The 17,268-nt window shown below is 45.0% G+C and overlaps 1 protein-coding gene across 1 annotated transcript; it reads right to left on the reverse strand.

Moving 5' to 3' along the window:
- Nucleotides 1-7,737: 7,737 nt before the first annotated feature.
- Nucleotides 7,738-9,628, reverse strand: C28H10orf120 (chromosome 28 C10orf120 homolog). Its single transcript, XM_025467509.3, has 3 exons — nucleotides 9,285-9,628; nucleotides 9,019-9,094; nucleotides 7,738-8,501 (listed from the first exon to the last, which is right to left on the reverse strand). The coding sequence occupies exons 1-3, from the start codon at nucleotides 9,467-9,469 to the stop codon at nucleotides 7,761-7,763; spliced, it is 1,002 nt and encodes a 333-aa protein (XP_025323294.3). The 5' UTR covers nucleotides 9,470-9,628; the 3' UTR covers nucleotides 7,738-7,760.
- Between the last annotated feature and the right edge of the window lie 7,640 nt (nucleotides 9,629-17,268).

Raw genomic sequence — 17,268 nt, forward strand, 5'->3', positions numbered from 1 at the left:
AAAAATATCCAGCAAAAATAGGATTTATTCAAGGATGCAAGGATAATCTAAAATCAGAAAACATATTGAAAGGAAGCAGAATAATATCATCCCAAAATATGCCTCTTTGGCATAAGGATTATTTTGAACTGGTATTTTTTTACTTTTTTGTTTAAATTCAATTCAGTTAACATACACTATACTATTAGTTTCAAGGGTAGAATTTAGTGACTCAACAGTTGGATATAACACTCAATGCTCATTCCTTCGAGTGCCCTCCTCCAAGCCCATCACCCAGTTACCCCATTCCCCCACCCACCTCCCCTCTAACAACCCTCAGTTTGTGTCCTAGAGAGTTAAGATCTCATGGTTTGTCTCCTTCTCTGTTTTTATCTTATTTGGAAGTGATTATTTTTGAGAAAGTGTAGATGCAGAAGAACCTCTGAAAACAGGTGTTACCCACCTGTAAGGGCAAATCCGTACCCATAAAGGAAATTTCTATTAGAAAGGGAACCTGTACCAGGAAAAGAGCTACTACCAGAGATCGCTTTATTGTTTTTCCACCTGAGAGACTTACGTGCTTGCTAGTCAACCTTCGTGTCCCACACCTTATCTCCTCTCACTTCCCACTGAACTGCCTGCCCCTCATCCTGAAGCCCCAAACTCCTATCTCTTTACTCTATTCAGGACTGTATGTAAGTCTCAATCATCTGGCTGTCTTTCGAGTCTCGCACCTTTGGGTCTCCATAATTATGTACAAATTATATGTTTCCCAACTGATCTGTCTTTATGCCAATTTAATTCTTGGGGCAGCCATAGCACCTAGAAGGGGAAAGAGGGAGAGCTTCCCTCCCCCACACTATGGGTCCAGGCAGCTGGGACATAGGGGCAACGTGGAGAATAGATTTGTGTTGCATTTTCTTTCCTCGGCTATTGAAGGAACAGTTTCTAAGGTTATAATGTTTTCCTGTGGATGGTTGTGAACCAGGTATTCAGTATGATGAAAATAAAATCAGCCAACGTTTTCACCTCTCACATTATGTCTTCCGATGCCACCATGGTTTTGAAATCAGAAATTTTTATAAATCATTGAAAGATTTGAATGTGTTTCAGGTTTAAGTGGAAAAAAAAAATCTCCTTTAAGCAGCAAAGAATGTCCTATATGCTCCTTTTCAAAAAGGAATGGAACATGGGGCACTTGGGTGTTTCAATGGTTGAGCATCTGCCTTCTGCTCAGGTAGTGGTCCCGGGGTCCTGGGATTGAGGCCACACGGGCTTCCTACATGAAACCTGGTTCTCCCTCTGCCTATGTCTCTGCCTCTCTTTCTCTGTGTCTTTCATGAATAAATGAATAAAATCTTTATTTTTTTAATGAACTTTATTTTTTTAAGATTTATTTATTTATGATAGACATAGAGAGAGAGAGAGAGAGAGAGAGAGAGAGAGAGAGAAAGGCAGAGACACAGGCAGAGGAGAAGCAGGCTCCATGCCGGGAGCCCGACGCGGGACTTGATCCCAGGACTCCAGGATCGCGCCCTGGGCCAAAGGCAGGCGCGAAACCGCTGAGCCACCCAGGGATCCCCGAATAAAATCTTAAAAAAAAAAAATGACTGGAACATCCCAGACATAGTTGGACGAGTTGAATTGTCAGAAGCTGTGATTGAACAGATTTCGGGGCAGTGGCTGGCCTGAGATGTGAAAAGCCATACAAGTCACCGGAAAGAGCATTCGCCAAATGGTAAATAATGAGTCTAATTGGAATGGAGTGACCATGCATTGATGCATTGGGGTACTTTTGTGGAAATTCAATCGTTTGTGCTTAATCTCTCAGGCAGCAATTAACACAGAACACAAAAGGAAAAAAAAAGGTGCAATCAGATAATTATTTAATCTATATAGGAATTTAGATATTTTCACTGAAAATGAAGTCTTTTGAATGAGCAGGATCTGTTTCATATCATTCAATGATGAGTGATAATTGCTCAATCTGAGGGTGGGTTTAATTGCTCAATCTGAGGGTGGGTTTGTTTTTTGCAATGTGAATACAAAATAGCAGCTGGGAGTAGCAATAAGCAGCCGTCATTTGTGGGAGAGGGGCAGGGAGAATTTCCATGCTTTGATTTTTGTTTTTTTGTTGTTGGTTTGTTTTTTTTAATAATAAATTAATTTTTTATTGGTGTTCAATTTGCCAACATACAGAATAACACCCAGTGCGCATCCCGTCAAGTGCCCCCCTCAGTGCCCGTCACCCAGTCACCCCGACCCCCCGCCCTCCTCCCCTTCCACCACCCCTAGTTCGTTTCCCAGAGTTAGGAGTCTTCCATGTTCATGCTTTGATTTTTGAAAGTCCAGCCAATAAAGCTTAAGGTTACATAAGTCAGTAAGAATCATTTTATGTAAACCCTTATGATTTATGTTTTCCAAGCATTCTATTTAGCAGATTTCCCTCTGGTTATTCTTGGTATTAGGTTCTATCTTCCGACAGCTTTGACAGTCTTTGGAGACTTTGATGAAACACGAAGTGAAAGTAGCAGTCATGCATGTTGTAGGCAAGAACATTTCTCCAACTGCCTTAGGATACCTGGGTGGGTCTAAAAATTAGACTGACAAAGACAGATTAATGGGAGAAAAGCAGACAAATTTTGCTAAGTTTTTATGACGTGTACTTGGGAGCCTTCACCAAAGAATGAAGGCCTGAAGTTACTAGAGGTTACCAGGGCAGGAAGTTTTCGTACCTTTTTGACAAACAGTAATTTTGTGAATATTTGACAAGACAAAGGGGTTTGGATGAGGAGCAGTAAATGGTGAAGAGGTAATTGGGAAGATAAGGGTGAGTTTAATGAGTTTGGTTTGTACAGATTTGTTGGTCCCAAGCTCCTCATCTCTGGTGTAAGGGTACTTCCTCTCCTGTGGTACAGGGAAGGTACCTTTCACATGGGTGTTTGATGACCAGTTTCAGAGAAGAATGGCAAGGAAAAATGTCATCAAGTGTTCTGGTGGCCTCCCTAAGTGGCCCACACAGCCACAGGTGTAAAATTTGTCTAAATATGAGCTGTTGGTGGCATTTCTCTGAAGCTTATACCAAGTTGTTGAGCTGTAGCTTGCATGTCTTCAGGAAAAGGCAGTTTTAGTTCTGAATGATTCCAAATCAGAAGGGTAGGAGAATCACTGGAAACATTAATTTGGGGAGGTGTAGCCAGATATCAGAAGAAACTAAAAGAATTCAGGACTGAGTCCAGTTTGCAGAGAGATAATAAAACCTATAGTGAATGAACACGACTGGGATGATCTATCATCCATATGGGTGTGTTATACTTTTCCATTAAAATATAATTTTCCCTCTTTACCCCTCTCTCTCTCAGAGATAATCAAACTAAGATTTGCAAAATAAGTCTAGTCTCATTAAACATGGCCTGATTATTTACAAAAGGCAGCAAGAATAATGGTAACCACATAAGCTCTTTTTAATCTGTTTTGCTGGAACTTTTCATGAGGAATCTCAGATTAGATTTTTGTAAAGCCCCTCAAGGCTAAGAAGGCAAGCGAAGGACTTGTCATCAGATTTTGTCTATGATACCTTTAGATTTGAGATAACCTCTCTCTTCTTGAGGTCCTGAAAATACCGTGAGGTTCCTGGATTGCAAGGAGGTGACCATCCTTAGTCAGCTGGCAGGCTGCCAGGAACCCTATAAGCAATGTACCAGGCCAGTTTTTTCAAGGGCTTTACTGGTTTCCTCAAGTCAACCCCAGTTTTCAAAGCTGTCTGGTCATATCTGATTCATGCATATTCTCAGATCTGACATTCCAGTCAAAGCCTTGGTAATGTACCAAAGTTTCAAACATTGTGTCTTGTTACAAGGAGAACAGATTCTTATTGAACTTATACAAACAACTATATTGCCATGAAAATAAGAATGCTCACTAAGAACTCCCAAATACTGGAGGGATTAGTTAGGAAGAAAAAGTAATGGTTTCAGTTTTCTTTAAAAAAAATTATTTATTTATTCATGAGAGACATAGAGAGAGAGGCAGAGACAGGCAGAGGAAAAGCAGACTCCCTGCGGGGGAGCCCAATGAGGGACTCGAAGGACCCTGGGATCACACCCGAGCTGAAGGCAGATGCCCAATCATTGAGCCACCCAGGTGTCCCATGGTTTCATTTTCATTCACAAAGGTAAACTTTACCAAATTGATATAAGACATAAATAGGTTGGAAAAGAAGGGGGGAAACTCTTCTTAAATCTGGAAAATAAAAAATTAAGAAACTAGAGATATTTTATTCATTTTATCTTTTAAAAAGATTTTATTTATTTATGAGAGAGAATGAGAGAGAGAGAGAGAGAGTACAAGCTGGAGGGAGAGGAACAGGGAGAAGCAGGCTCCCCTCTGAGCAGAGAGCCTGATGCAGGACTCCATCCCAGGACCCTGGGATCATGACCTGAACCAAGGGCAGATGCTCAACGGACTGAGCGACCCAGCTGCCCCCAAACTAGTGATATTTTAAAGCAAAAGTCATAATAAGAACCCGCAGGAGTTCGTTCAGTCCCATGTAATTAATTCTTGTTGATGTTGCTCTTTTGTTAGCAGTTTTATGAATTCAAGTTTTCCTTTAGAGTTCTGGAAATTCTCACCCAATTCAGTGGTATGATCTTTAAGTTATCAGAAGACTCCACTTATCAGAGTCTCTTCCATGTATCTTTTTGAAAATGGAGCACTTTTGCAAAAGCACCAGGATAAAACAAGAATAGTCCGTAAATGACAAAAGACTTAAAATGGCCATGGTTAAAGATCTGATGAGAGCTCATCACAATGCAATTGACAAGGAAATTTGATTATTTCTGTGACACACAACATTTTAAGTCAATAACTAGAATTATGACTGATGACATTATACCAGGACAGATTTCTAGGAATGCCATATAATTTCTAGAAAACTTATATTAGCAACATGTCCCGATCCTAATGTAACCTAAAAAGGTCAGACATCACTTCTCCTTTGACAATGCTTCCAGGTGATTGAACATGTCAAATAAACCTACCTAGTTTAATATCTTGCTTTTTGTAAAGAGTGAAAACAAATGCTTTTGAGTTTTTCCCAGAGCCCTTCAGAAAAGTCCAAGTTAGGCTAAGGTCAAAGACTTCCCCAGCAGGAGAATGAGGAAACTGGTTTAGTCCATCAAATATTCTGTTTTTTGGGGGGGCACTGTGCTGACAACATCATTGTAACTGTCTTTGGCTACTTCCTCCCCACCAAGGGTGGGGGGAACTGAGGGAGGACCGTTTGTGTCATCTCGTCTATAAAGCCCAGCTATCTTAAGCTCTTGGTGACCTTTGTCTCTGGGGAGGTGACATTTATGCTGAAACAAGGATTCAGTGTAGAGAGCACGATGGAGTCACTCATGTCAAGCGGTGAGGTAAGCAGCCAAGAGCATTGAGCCGAGAATAGATATTGCTGAAACTTGAGTGCGCTGGTGGTACAAGAACTGATCATCAGCAAGGCTCTGAGAGAACCTGGAAGAACCAGGAACTGATAATCACAAGAACCAGAAGAGGTCTGGAGGGACAAAATAAAAATGAAACTTTTTTCTTATTTATTTTTTCTTTTTTTAATATAATATTTGCAATATTTAAAAATATTTGCATTTGTTTTTATTGAAGTTTGATTTGCCAACATATAGTATAACCCCCAGAGCTCATCCCATCAAGTGGCCTCCTCAGTGCCCGTCACCCAGTTACCCCAACCCCTCCCCGCCCACCTCCCCTTCTGCAATAACCCTTTGTTTCCCAGAGTTAGGAGTCTCTTATGGTTTGTTTCCCTCTCTAATTTTTCCCACTCAGTTCCCCTCCTTTCCCTTATAGTCCCTTTCACTATTTCTTATATTCCTTGTATGAGTGAAACCATATTAGGATGAAACTTTTAACAGGGAGGACTTTTGCAGCCAACTGTCAGACTCTCCAGATACTGACTCCCCTACTTCTGACCACATCAGAAAGGGCGACTGCCCCCAAAGACTCTACCTGACTGATCTCTGAACATGGAGATCCCCACTGCTTGAACATGATAAGCAGGGAATGCCAGGAGCTCCCCCGAACCAGACCAAGTCTGCATGCCCAGGGCACGCTCATGGCCGCCTTAACCTCTACCCTTGTTGCTTTTGGCCTGATGTATGACTTGTATTCATTTTACGTGACATGTAGGAAGCCGAGTTCAAAGCATAGAGAAATGTCATTGAGTTTGGAATATTGCTTTATGAGTGAATACAGCTGACATCATGAAAAGACACAGCTTGTGTGTGCACCTCCCTAGCATGGCTCCCAACACCCTGGAATTCCAGCCACAGCGGCTACCAACTTGGTACTTGCCCTGGTGGCCAATGGAGTTCTCTTGGAAAATGAGAGAGGGAGGAGTCTCCTGCCCCTGGCTCCGACCTGTGCTAGGACAGCAGCTGTGGTTCTTGAGGGAGCAGACATAAGAATCCCACCCTCACCTCCTACCCTAGAGGAGGGAGCCAGAAAGAAAGCTGGCTGTGCGCTGGGAAGCCTTGGGCTGCGTGGACAAGTTCTGTGTCATTCCAACTGTGGCCAGATTGCCAAGGACAGAGTGCAGTTAATTAAGGGATCTTTCTGTGCTTCAGATGCAGGTAAGAAATGGACACATTCTGCTTCTCAAATGCCAAATGTGCTGTCCCAGGTGCTGTCTGCTGGATCTGCAACCTTGGGGCCAAGGCAGGCCTTAATGGGAACAGCAATAGCTGCCCTCAGAGACCCTAGATCACCTCCAGACACGCCCGAAGGAACCATGCACATGACAGCCGTGCATGCCCTGTGCCTGCACTTGGCTTCTTGGGAAGGTGTACGTCACCTGGCTAGACTGACGAGCAGGGCAGCAGAGAGACAAGGCCAGGAACCGGTGGGCTCTACCTTCCGAGGTAGAGGCTGCATACCTCAGTAAGACGTGGGAAGCTTGGAACCGACTTTCGGCCTTTAGGTCTGGGCAGCCTTCTCCTTGAGAAGCATTCTCTCACCCATCTGGGCTACAGACTGGTCCCAGCTCAGGAATAATTGCAGCCAGGGTCCCAATCGCACCCGCTTCCCCATATTCATGCCCTTTGCAGCAGGGTTTTGCAATCCTTCCTATCCAGAGCTGAGGCCCATATGCCCACCCCTGCATCTGGACTGGCCTCCGATCTTGCTTTGGCCCACACAATGTGACAAAGTGGTGGTGTGCTACTTCTGAGTCTTGGCTCCGTGGGCCTTGCAAACATCCACTTATTCTCTCGAATCCTGTGGCCCTGCGAACGAGCCTTGGCTAGCCTGCTGCGGGAAGGAAACACATGGCTCAGTCACTCCCATGGACCTTGCTGATAGTTTGTCAACTCCCAGGAGAGTCATCTAACTGACCTGCAGGTGACTGCAGACCCATGAGGAACCCAACTGAACCCAACCTAAACTGCTAAGCCACAGAATCACAAGCTAAATTAATGACTGTTATTTTAAGCCAGTAAATTTAAGGGTGATTTGTTTGACAGCAGGCAGGGATGAGTGACACAGGCCCCGTGGTAGTGGGTGTAAAGGGGGGACCTGCATCCTGGGAAGGCCTGGGCCATGGGTGAGGGTGGCAGCTGAGAGCCAAGAGAGCCAAGAGCCAAAAGATGCCTGAAACCAGGAAGCCCCCGCTGTTAGGTCTCATCTTGAGGAGCCCTGGAGATCCAGGGGGCAGAGCAGAGCTGCAGGAGGAATAAGAACCAGGATGCTTGGTTGCCATGGGAATAAGTGAGATTTTAATATTGGTGAGAGGCAGCTTTAGGCATGTACTCTTTCCGGACGCTCTCTTCCCCCAGGAGGCTGGCCTTTGTCACCTCGGTGGGGAAGACTCCCCGTGATATAAAATCCTGATTCATTAGCATTAGGTCACCAGGGAATTCAGCCAAGTGGAGAAGATTCCGGTTGGTTAAGCCAGTGATGGACCGTTCTGCTTTCTTTGTGGGGAAGAATGGTTTCCGATTATTTGGATGTTGTATGAAACACTTTTTTGGCTCTTCTGACTTGAAAATTACTTTCATGTTCATCTCTTGTCTTTTCTCTGCCTTGCCTCTCTCCTCTTGCTTGGCGTCATCATAGAAATCAGCCTCATCGTCCTCGTCTTCCCCGGTCTTGTCTTTTGCCACTGGGCACAGGCCCCCTCTAGGTAGAAATGAAGAGCCCCGAAACCTCTCGATGTAGGGCAAGAGCTGCTTATTTCTTAGGGCTCGAGCAAGCTGCATCCGTTCTATGTGCTTCATGATGGTGAGCTTCTCACGTTGTGGCATTCTGAACTCCTCTGAGGGCACGATCACCTTTGCTGTCCATATTTTCTCTAGGGGCCTACAGGTGGCACAGGGAGGGGAATGCTGTGTTCTATATTCCATCACCCGCTTGTAGTTGGAAGACAGTGATTGGAGCTCCTTGAGCATTTTCCATTCTTCCTCTTGCTTGTAAGTCAGAAGTTTTCTTGCTGCTACCGTGTGAACACCACCCAGACGCTGACAACATGAAGGGGACTGTTAAAATCTCAACGGGACAGGAACAGAGGGCCATCCACAGAAAGAACTGCCTCATGGCCCCTCTCCCCCTGTGGCTGAGTGTTTGACCTCCTGTGCTGGGGGAAATGAGGTGGAGCTTTGGGGTCAGACAGACTGGGGTTCAAATCCTGTCTCTCCTTACCTACCGTGAACTTGAAAGAATTGCGCCGACTTACAGGGTGATGGCGAGACCTCCAGAAGACAGTACTTATGAAAGCAACTAGCATAAGGGAAAGGCTCCAGAAATAGCAGCTCCTGTCCCTTGTCAGCACTCCCAGTTTTATACCTGATTAAGACTTTGAAGCAAGGGAGTATTTGCTATGCAAGTGTGGGAGCCTCGAACGGACTCACCCAACTTGAGGCCACCGGGAGACTTGTATCTACATGGCTGGTGGGCTTTGAACCTCTGGCTCCACCCCCCAACCTACTGCCCAACTTCAAGGGGGGCTTCCCTGTGAATATGCTTTAGGACACTTACTAGGATCTCTTTTTCCAAGGGGGAGTATTTCCCGAGGGCAATGCGTGGATCTGATTTGTAGAATTTGGTCCATATCCTGAAAGGCAGAGAGGCAGGTAGAGTAAGACTCCAGAAAGGGCCTTCCTACTCTTAGTTTCGGGGTGGGAAACCTCAGGGCGACTCTGCATTAGTCAGGCTAGGACCACTGTGACTGGGGTGGGCTCCTCCCCTTGGCTTGTTCTGGGAGGGGTGGGAAGGAAAGAACCAGAAGCACAGGCTACACTCACTCCAGTGGTGAAGCAGAACACAGATTCCGTTGACAGCACAAGGAGTCTTTCTCCCAGAAGGAGTCGCTCGTGTTATATATCCTGACTGGCGTTCCATCCTTCCTCCACATTCCGTCTGCAACCTTCCTTTCTTGGGCTTTCTGTTTTCCCATCTTCTGACAGCCATTCTCCCATTCTCTGATCATACTCCAGAAGTCTGCTAGGAAGGGAGGTGTCAAGGCCTGGAGTTGCTTTCCAGGACAGGTTTATGGGAACCCAAAGGTCAGTCACAAACTTTTCTTGCATCATAACTGGCTTACTTGGAGGCTATTGTGAGGTCAGAGTTTAGGCATCACATGATACTCTGGGATGAAATGGGACACCCACCACCATATTCCTGGGAGTACTGAAGTCCAGGGGAATACAGTGGGCAGAGCAGGTGGCTGGGGGAAACGGTCTGACCACATCGCTGCCACCTGTAAGCCCACAGAGACTGCTCAGTCCCTTCAGGATGAAAGCTCAGTCTCTCTCTGGTCTTTGCTTGCCTCTGCAATCTTAGTACCTCAGGCTCCATCAAGCTACTCTATCCATGGCCCTGGGAGCCAGTTTCTCGGCTGCTGTTCATGCTGTCCCCATGGGTCAGGTAGCTCTCCATCCCTTGGCAACTTGCTCATCTTTCAGGGCCTGGATCACCTGTGCCTCCCCCTGAAGATTTCCTTCCAGAATAAATCACCCCTTTGTGTTTTCATAGTCCTGGTGTCATGCTATAGAGCTTCGTCACAAATTGACTTGGTCGTCCAGTAAGTCTATCTCTCACTCTGCTCAAAAGGAAGTACCAGCAGCATCTTGTTCTTGTGTTGCTGTGGTTTAGCACAGGGCCCAGAGCGGAGAGCAGATGTTCGACTTGCTAATTCAATAAGCAATCATCCTGGGTCTCTGGCCAAAGGTGGGGTGAAGAGTGTTCTTGGTGGAAATGTACACTGGCACAACCCCTACAAAAAGTAGTTTGACAATACATACCAAACCTAACAAATGCATTTACCCTTGACCCAGAAGTTATGTGTGTAAAATAAAATATGCACAAGGTTAGTCAACACACAGCCTATTTGGGATGATAAACCTAATGACAAACTCAAATGTCCATTAATAGGGATTGGTTAGAGAGTTATGGTCAACCATGCAATGGAATACTATGCTGGAGTGCTAAGGATCAAGGAAGGGGGGGATCTTTATTTATATGGAGATATCTCCAAGAAATATGGTTAAATTTATGCAAAAAGCAAGATGCAAAAGAATATAAGTCATAGACTACATTTTAGAGTTGGAAAGGAACCAATAAGCATATACATTTGTATTTCCATAATGAAAATCCAGAACAATACACACCAAAAAACTAATAAAAATGGTTGCTGGAGGTAGGCACCTGGCAGATGAGGAAGTGGCGGAAATGAGACTTTTCATTGCAAACATGATTCTGTCTTGAATTTAGAACCATGATGAACATATTACACTTGGAAAAAGTTGAAAATGAAACAGCAACTCACTGGAAGAGGACTGCCATGTTGTCTCCGTCAAGTATTGATCCTAAAACTTGCCTTTGACTCCACCAGGAATTTCACAGTGGGGATGCTTACGATGTGGTCCAGGGCTCATACCCATGTGAGCCATCTACAGCACAGCAATTCCCCCACTCACACAAGCAAGTTCAGTTACCTGGAACAGCTCCAAACCCAGGAATCCATGAGGAACACCTCTTAACAGTAAAGAAAATGCCTTCTGCTCTGTGTTCAGTGACTCGGCCATCTGTTCCACACTAGCTGCTAATGGAGAGTGACCTCGCACGAGCCACACAACACCTGGCACATTACATGCATTCAACAAATATTTGTGAAACAGCCAGTGAATGATCTATGATGGAATATTATGTACCTATCAAAAAGCATATCTTTGACAAATTTCCAATAATGTAGTGTAATGCAGCATTTTAAAAAGGCAGAATGCAGAACTTCTATAGAGGATGATCTGGATGCCGTATATAGACAAATATGTAAGAGAGGAAAAAGACCAGCAGGAAATACACAGCAACATCAGCACTGGTTACTCTGGGCTGTGGGCTGATAGGAGATACTCTGGGTCTGGCCGTCTACCAGCAGCCTGGTGGCCTCCAGATATTTAGATGGAGGAACTATGGTCCCATCCCAGAATGTATGGACAGGAAAGGGTGCCATGGTTAGGATCCAGCTTCTCCAGACATCAGGGAAAGGGGATGAGAAAGGGGGCACCCTGCTACTCTGCCTGGGAAGGTGTCACCATGGCCACAGACCTTGATACTGGCTTTGAGCTCACTTTCTTCTCTCCCTCTCTCATTGCCATTCCCAAGATTTTTTTTAAAAGACATTTCTCTCTAATCATTTTTACATCAGGTTTTATTGCTATTCCCTGGTTTTGTGGTCATTTTTATTCACAGTCATCAATCTCATGGGCTGGCTTGTTTTCCATATTTCCTCTTGCTCTGCTTGTCGTTGTACTCCTCTGTTACTTTCATGTTCCTTTTATATCTCTGCCTTGTAGCATTTACCTTTTAGATACATTTCATCTATTTTTACCTACTGTATTAGGGTTGTTCAGAGAGAGAGACAGAGAGAAAGAGAGAGAGAGAAGAGACTTTAAGAAATTGGCTTACCTGATTATGGAGGCTGGAAGGTCCTAACTCTGTGGGGTGGGCTGGCAGGCTGGATATTCGGGGAAGAGCCATGTTGTAGGTCAGGCCTACCGCTGGAATTTCCTCTTGCTTGGGATATGTCAGTCTCTCTTCTGTTCAGGCCTTCAACTGATTGGATGAGGCCCACCCATATTATGAAGGGCCGTTTACTTCATCCAAAGTCCACTGACCTAATGTTAATCTCATCCAGAAATATCCCCACAGAAATGTCCAGAATTATTCATTGGACCAAAATATAGCTGGGCACCATGGCCCAGCCAAGTTGGCACATAAAATTAACCATCAAACCTTATATTTAGTAGATTTTAAAAGATTAGTTTAATTTTTTTCTTTTAGTCTTTTAACAAAAGGTTTCCTGTTGTATCCCACTTTGGAACATTGTAGTAATAGATGCGTATAGTATGCATTCCCTTGCGTCTGCTTTTTTTCCCTCAACATTATGTTTTTCAGACTCTTACTGATATGCTTGACTTTGGCTCATTTCTCTTGTTGTTTAGCATGACTATGTTATGATTTATTAATCCATCTTCCGCTGCTTCGGATTTAGGGGGAACTCTTGTACATGTCTTGCACATGTCTTGGGTTAGGTGTGTGCTCTTCTGATGGGTGCAAAACCAGTCGCAGAAGTGCTGAGTTTGAGGGTATGGGTAGCTTCAATTTCCTGCAGAATTCTCAGCTCTATTCCACAGTTTCTACCAGTTCACAACCCCACCAGTAATTCCCCCTTGTCAATGCTGATGGGTATGTTGTGGTATCTCGCGGTGGCTTTAATTTGCATTTTTCTGAGTATAAACGAGTTTGAACGCTTTTTCTCTTGGCCATTGAGATTACCCTTTGTAAGATGTCTGTTCTAGTTGTCTGTCCATTTATTCTAACAAGCTTTTGTTTTCTTGTTGGTATGCGGCACTTCATGTATTCTTGATGGAAGCCCTTCACAGGTTCAATAGATGGCAAACACCGGCTCCTACTTAGTGTTCTCTCGGTCTTCTCCTTTCCTAAAGGTGTTTCTTATGCCAGCCGCACTCCAACTTAGCAATTTTTCCCTGATTGGTTAATGCTTCCCATGTCTTTTTAAAGAAATTATTTCCTACCCTAGGTAGAAACACTACTCTCCTAGATTATAATACATGTACATTTATAATGATATTGTTTAGCCTCTAAAACCTTGGGGTTTTCTTCTTTTGAAATATCACTTTCTACTCGCAGTTTTTCAGCTATAGTGCTCAGTTATTTCTCATCTTTTTTAAAGTGTATTCTCCAGCTTAATTGTATATGGCTAGCAAGAAGTGTGTGCACGTGTGCACGCTGCGCAAGGTCGCAAATCACACATAAAAATCTGGAGGAGGATCCTCCTCCCCACAGCCACCCCTGCACTCAGTGCCTGGGCTCTGGCTCCCTCACGTGGATCTTGCAGCCCATTGCAAGATGTCTCCCTGAAGACCCATCAGCCATCACCCCCACTCCAGAGTTCAGATTTTCTGTATAGATAGCCCCCTCTTTCATGGGAATGGTGCCCTTTATAAATTTTGCATAGAATACAGTCCTTATATGAGAAGCTGTGTGCTTTAAACTCAGTTTCCTCTACAAAACCATTGGTTCTAGGCTCTGATCTCAGAGCCCTGGCAAGGTCTTCTAGACCAGTGCTTCTCCAAATTTTATGTGCAAATAAATCTCCTGGATATTGCCTTAAAATGCAAAGTCTTATTTGGTAGATCTGGGGTGGGGACTTAAAAATCTGCACTTCCAACAAGTTCCCAGGTGATGCCAATGCTGTTGGTCCAAGAGAAACCAAGTTGTGACTCAGTGTGGGGCCACGCAACATGGGGGTGCTACTCCAAGTGAGGTTCATGGACCGGCAGCAGTGGTATCGCCTGGGAGCATGTTGGAAACGCAGAATTTCAGGCCCTGCTCCAGGCTTGCTGGATCCCAATCTGCAGTTCAACAAGTTCCCCAAGGGATTCACAAGCACAGGTAAGTGCAAAAGGCAGCTGGCTGGTGCGTGTGAGGAATCAGATGGTGTACAACCTGTACGCTGCTGCCAGGGAGGTCAGCCCAGCGGGCTTGTGGCCAGGACTCACACAGCTGTAGCCCACCCTGTTTCTCAAATCCAGCTTCCAGCTTCTCCAGGTTCCTTCTTCTGGAATAAAGATTGGGGAGGTGATGGCTCAAGCAGAGCCATCTAACAGTTACTCAGGCATAGGGTCAGCGTGGCCTTTTTTGTGGGGTCCACTTTGGAGCCTCTTTGTGGAGTCCACCCAGAATACGGAGCCTAAGGGTAAGGGGAGGCCTGTGTCACATTTAGACATCTGGGAAATGTTTTGGACACATGGAGGTGTCAGAAGCAGGGCTGCTGACTCTTTTCCTGTCTGAGGGGCAACAGATTATTATCTGGGGAAGTTCACGTCCCAGTGGGGTGATTTAATCAAACATGAGAATCTACACCAGGGTGATGGTATTCCTGCCTATGTCAGTCTTTTAGTTTTCTCCACCAGAATTTCTGCTGGGCTCTTTGCAGACCCACCTGTAGTTATATTATTAGGGTCTCACCTCTCCCATTAGGATGTTAGCTCCAAGAGCCTGAGAACTTTACTTAATGATTGCTATTTTCCAAGCTTCCAGCATGGTCCCTGACACATAGAAGGCACTCAATAAATATTTGTGGAATGAAAAAAACCCCAAAACTTAGCTAAAATGCAGTAGCATTTATACAGTGAACCAGAAACTCTGGGCCAGAGGTGCAAGATCTACTTCTGTTGACCAGGGAGGAAAGGGAGGGGGTGAAGAAAGTGAGCAAAAACAACCCTCAGCTCCTGAGAGCATGCCCTCTAGGGCTGGTTTCTGCTCCCATTGACTGGTTGAAGCACTTAGGTCAGACCCTGCCACTATGGGCAGGAAGTGGAGGGGTCTTCCCGAAGGCATAAGGGAAAGGCCAATCTCTTGGGCTCTTGCGAAGGGCTTTAACAGGAGAGGAAATTATTGCCACTCTCTGGGTCTCACTCTCTTGCATCTTAGCTCTTAGAAGGGTTAACCCTTCTTGCAGGTGCTCTGGTAGTGAGGGGAAGGTGGCTTCCACTACATGGAGGAGGCTAACAGCAAAGTCAAGAACCAAGAACCAAACTGAGAGCCACTGGGGTAGGTCACAGCCAGAGGTGAGCTGAATCTTGGGGTTCCATGCTCCTTATGGATTGTGTCTACTTCCCTGAATGTTGAGCCCAGGTTTCAACTGCTCCAGTCTAGTCTTGGCCATACACTCATGCTTGTCCTGAGGGGAAGGACAGGGACAGGGAGAGTGGATAGTGCCTCTGAGGCCAGGACACTGGGGTCACAGCAGTTATGAGAACCCATTCCCAAAGGAAAGATGAGTACCAGGAAAGAAAGCTTGGATGAGGTCCATGTTGCCCAGCCCTCCAAGGCTGGGGAGTCTCACCCCTTCCCACCTTGAGGATGGGGCTTGATTTGACCACTTTATAGAGAAAGTGACATCTGTACTAACTCATGAAGGATAAATCAGGTGAACAGGAGGGATTTCCACACAGAAGAGACAGAGAAGGGGAGAGAGTGGGAGAGCCTGGTGAGTCCAGGGAACTGAAAGTACTCTGGTTTTGCAAGAACAGAGGGAGCGTGGGGACGTGATGATGAGTCAAGGGCTAGAAAAAGAGGCAGCAAAGATCAGGAGAGGCTGTTAGGTCACACTGAAGAGTTGGCACTTTTCCTACAGGAGAGACATGCCTCACAACGTCCTTTGAAGGAGGAGGCATATGCAACAGTTTTTTTTTTTTTTTTTTAAGTAAGCTCTACACCAATGCAGGGCTTGAACTCATGACCCTGAAATCAAGAGTCACATGTTCTACTGACTGAGCCAGGCAGGCATCCCAACAGTTTAATTTTTTTAAAAATAAGTTTTTCAAGTAAACTTTACCTTCCATGAAATTCACCTGTTTTAGGCATAGAATTCAATGATTTGTAGTAACTTTACCGAGTTGTACAACTGTCTCTACAATTCAGTTTGGAACACTTCCATCACCCTAAAAAGATCCCTTGTGCCCATTTACAATTAATCCCATGGCAGCTACTCATCTTCAAATCTCCTTTCTGTCTCTACAGATTTGCCTTCAAATGTTTTTATTTTAAATCAACTCCTTCCTTTCTAGCTTTGAATGACCCTCTTTTCCTTGGCTCTCTGCTGCGAAGTGGAGTGGGTATTTTGTTGTCCCTCTGTCACAGCAGAGGCACTACTAGGTCCATGCTCATGAAATCTGCTCTCTTCCCATGAAGCCGGAAGCTTGTAGCTTCCTGAGCTTGTGGCTGAGTCCACTCGGCTTAATGGCTTCCCTGAAGAGTAAGGCTGGAGATCCGCTTAATTTTCCATAGACTAACACAGAAATGACTTTGCAGTTCTGATACTCCATCAGATTATGGAGGGAGGGTGTTAACTGTGGTTTCCCTTATCTCTAAATAACAACTCCCTGTATTAGTCTGGCATGAAGATGGCGCCAGGAAAACCCAAACATGATTCTGCTGGTCCCACTACAACTAGACAAGGCAGGAGACAGGGGATGGGCAACCTTCCTGTATTTGGAATGCTCCTTCCTGTCAGTCTTTGTGACATCTGAACACCCAAAAAAAAGAAAAAAAAAATGGGAGAAAAGATAGTTCTCCCCAGAGCCATCTCAAGATAGTAGGGTTATGGTGTTACTTGCCCTCCCCTGATGGTGAAGATTAAGCAGGGTCCAGATCCCATCCTTGCCTTGTTGTGTCTCATGCCCCACTGGCATGTGAGTCAACGCTGCCCCCATAAGGGTTGCCATATGCCCCATCTAGGAAGTAAGCTACCAAAAAGAGAATGTGGGAAGAAGGGGATTAGCCATCTCTGGGAGGTACATCCCAGCTAGCTCACCAGATGGAGGGCTTACCCCATGGCTTATTCCACTTGTGGAGAGTTAAAGAGAAAGAGCTAAAGGGGAGTCACTCAAGGTCATGTGGTCTGGTGGAAGAGCAATGTGGAGCTACAAATACAGAGGCAAGAACTTGGCACCTTCAGGATTGGGATGAGGCTAGCATTTGGTGTGTGGACAAACTTTTCGCTTTCTTTCATCTACAGAAGCACCTTACGGCATGAACTAACCGTTAAACATTTGTTCTGCATGCTTAGCAAGTATTGACATTACTGGCAAAACCTGCCAGCATAGAAGCTTGTTTTTAAGCGATTAGAGTAGGATGTTTTAGTCGACTCAAGTGTAGGGAGAACTCTGTAAGGAAGACCACTTTTCATATATTCATACA

The sequence above is a fragment of the Canis lupus genome, chromosome 28, assembly GCF_003254725.2.
Source record: "Canis lupus dingo isolate Sandy chromosome 28, ASM325472v2, whole genome shotgun sequence".
Lineage (NCBI taxonomy): Eukaryota > Metazoa > Chordata > Mammalia > Carnivora > Canidae > Canis > Canis lupus.

What these genes read in the sequence shown, in the direction of transcription:
- C28H10orf120 (XM_025467509.3), bottom strand. Translation starts at nt 9,469, where the DNA reads ATGATCAGAGAATGGGAGAATGGCTGTCAGAAGATGGGAAAACAGAAA. An exon ending in TGTTCTGCTTCACCACTGGA is followed by an intron (nt 9,095 to 9,284) that starts GTGAGTGTAGCC and finishes TCTGCCTTTCAG; the next exon opens with GATATGGACCAAATTCTACA. An exon ending in CCTTGGAAAAAGAGATCCTA is followed by an intron (nt 8,502 to 9,018) that starts GTAAGTGTCCTA and finishes TCATGTTGTCAG; the next exon opens with CGTCTGGGTGGTGTTCACAC.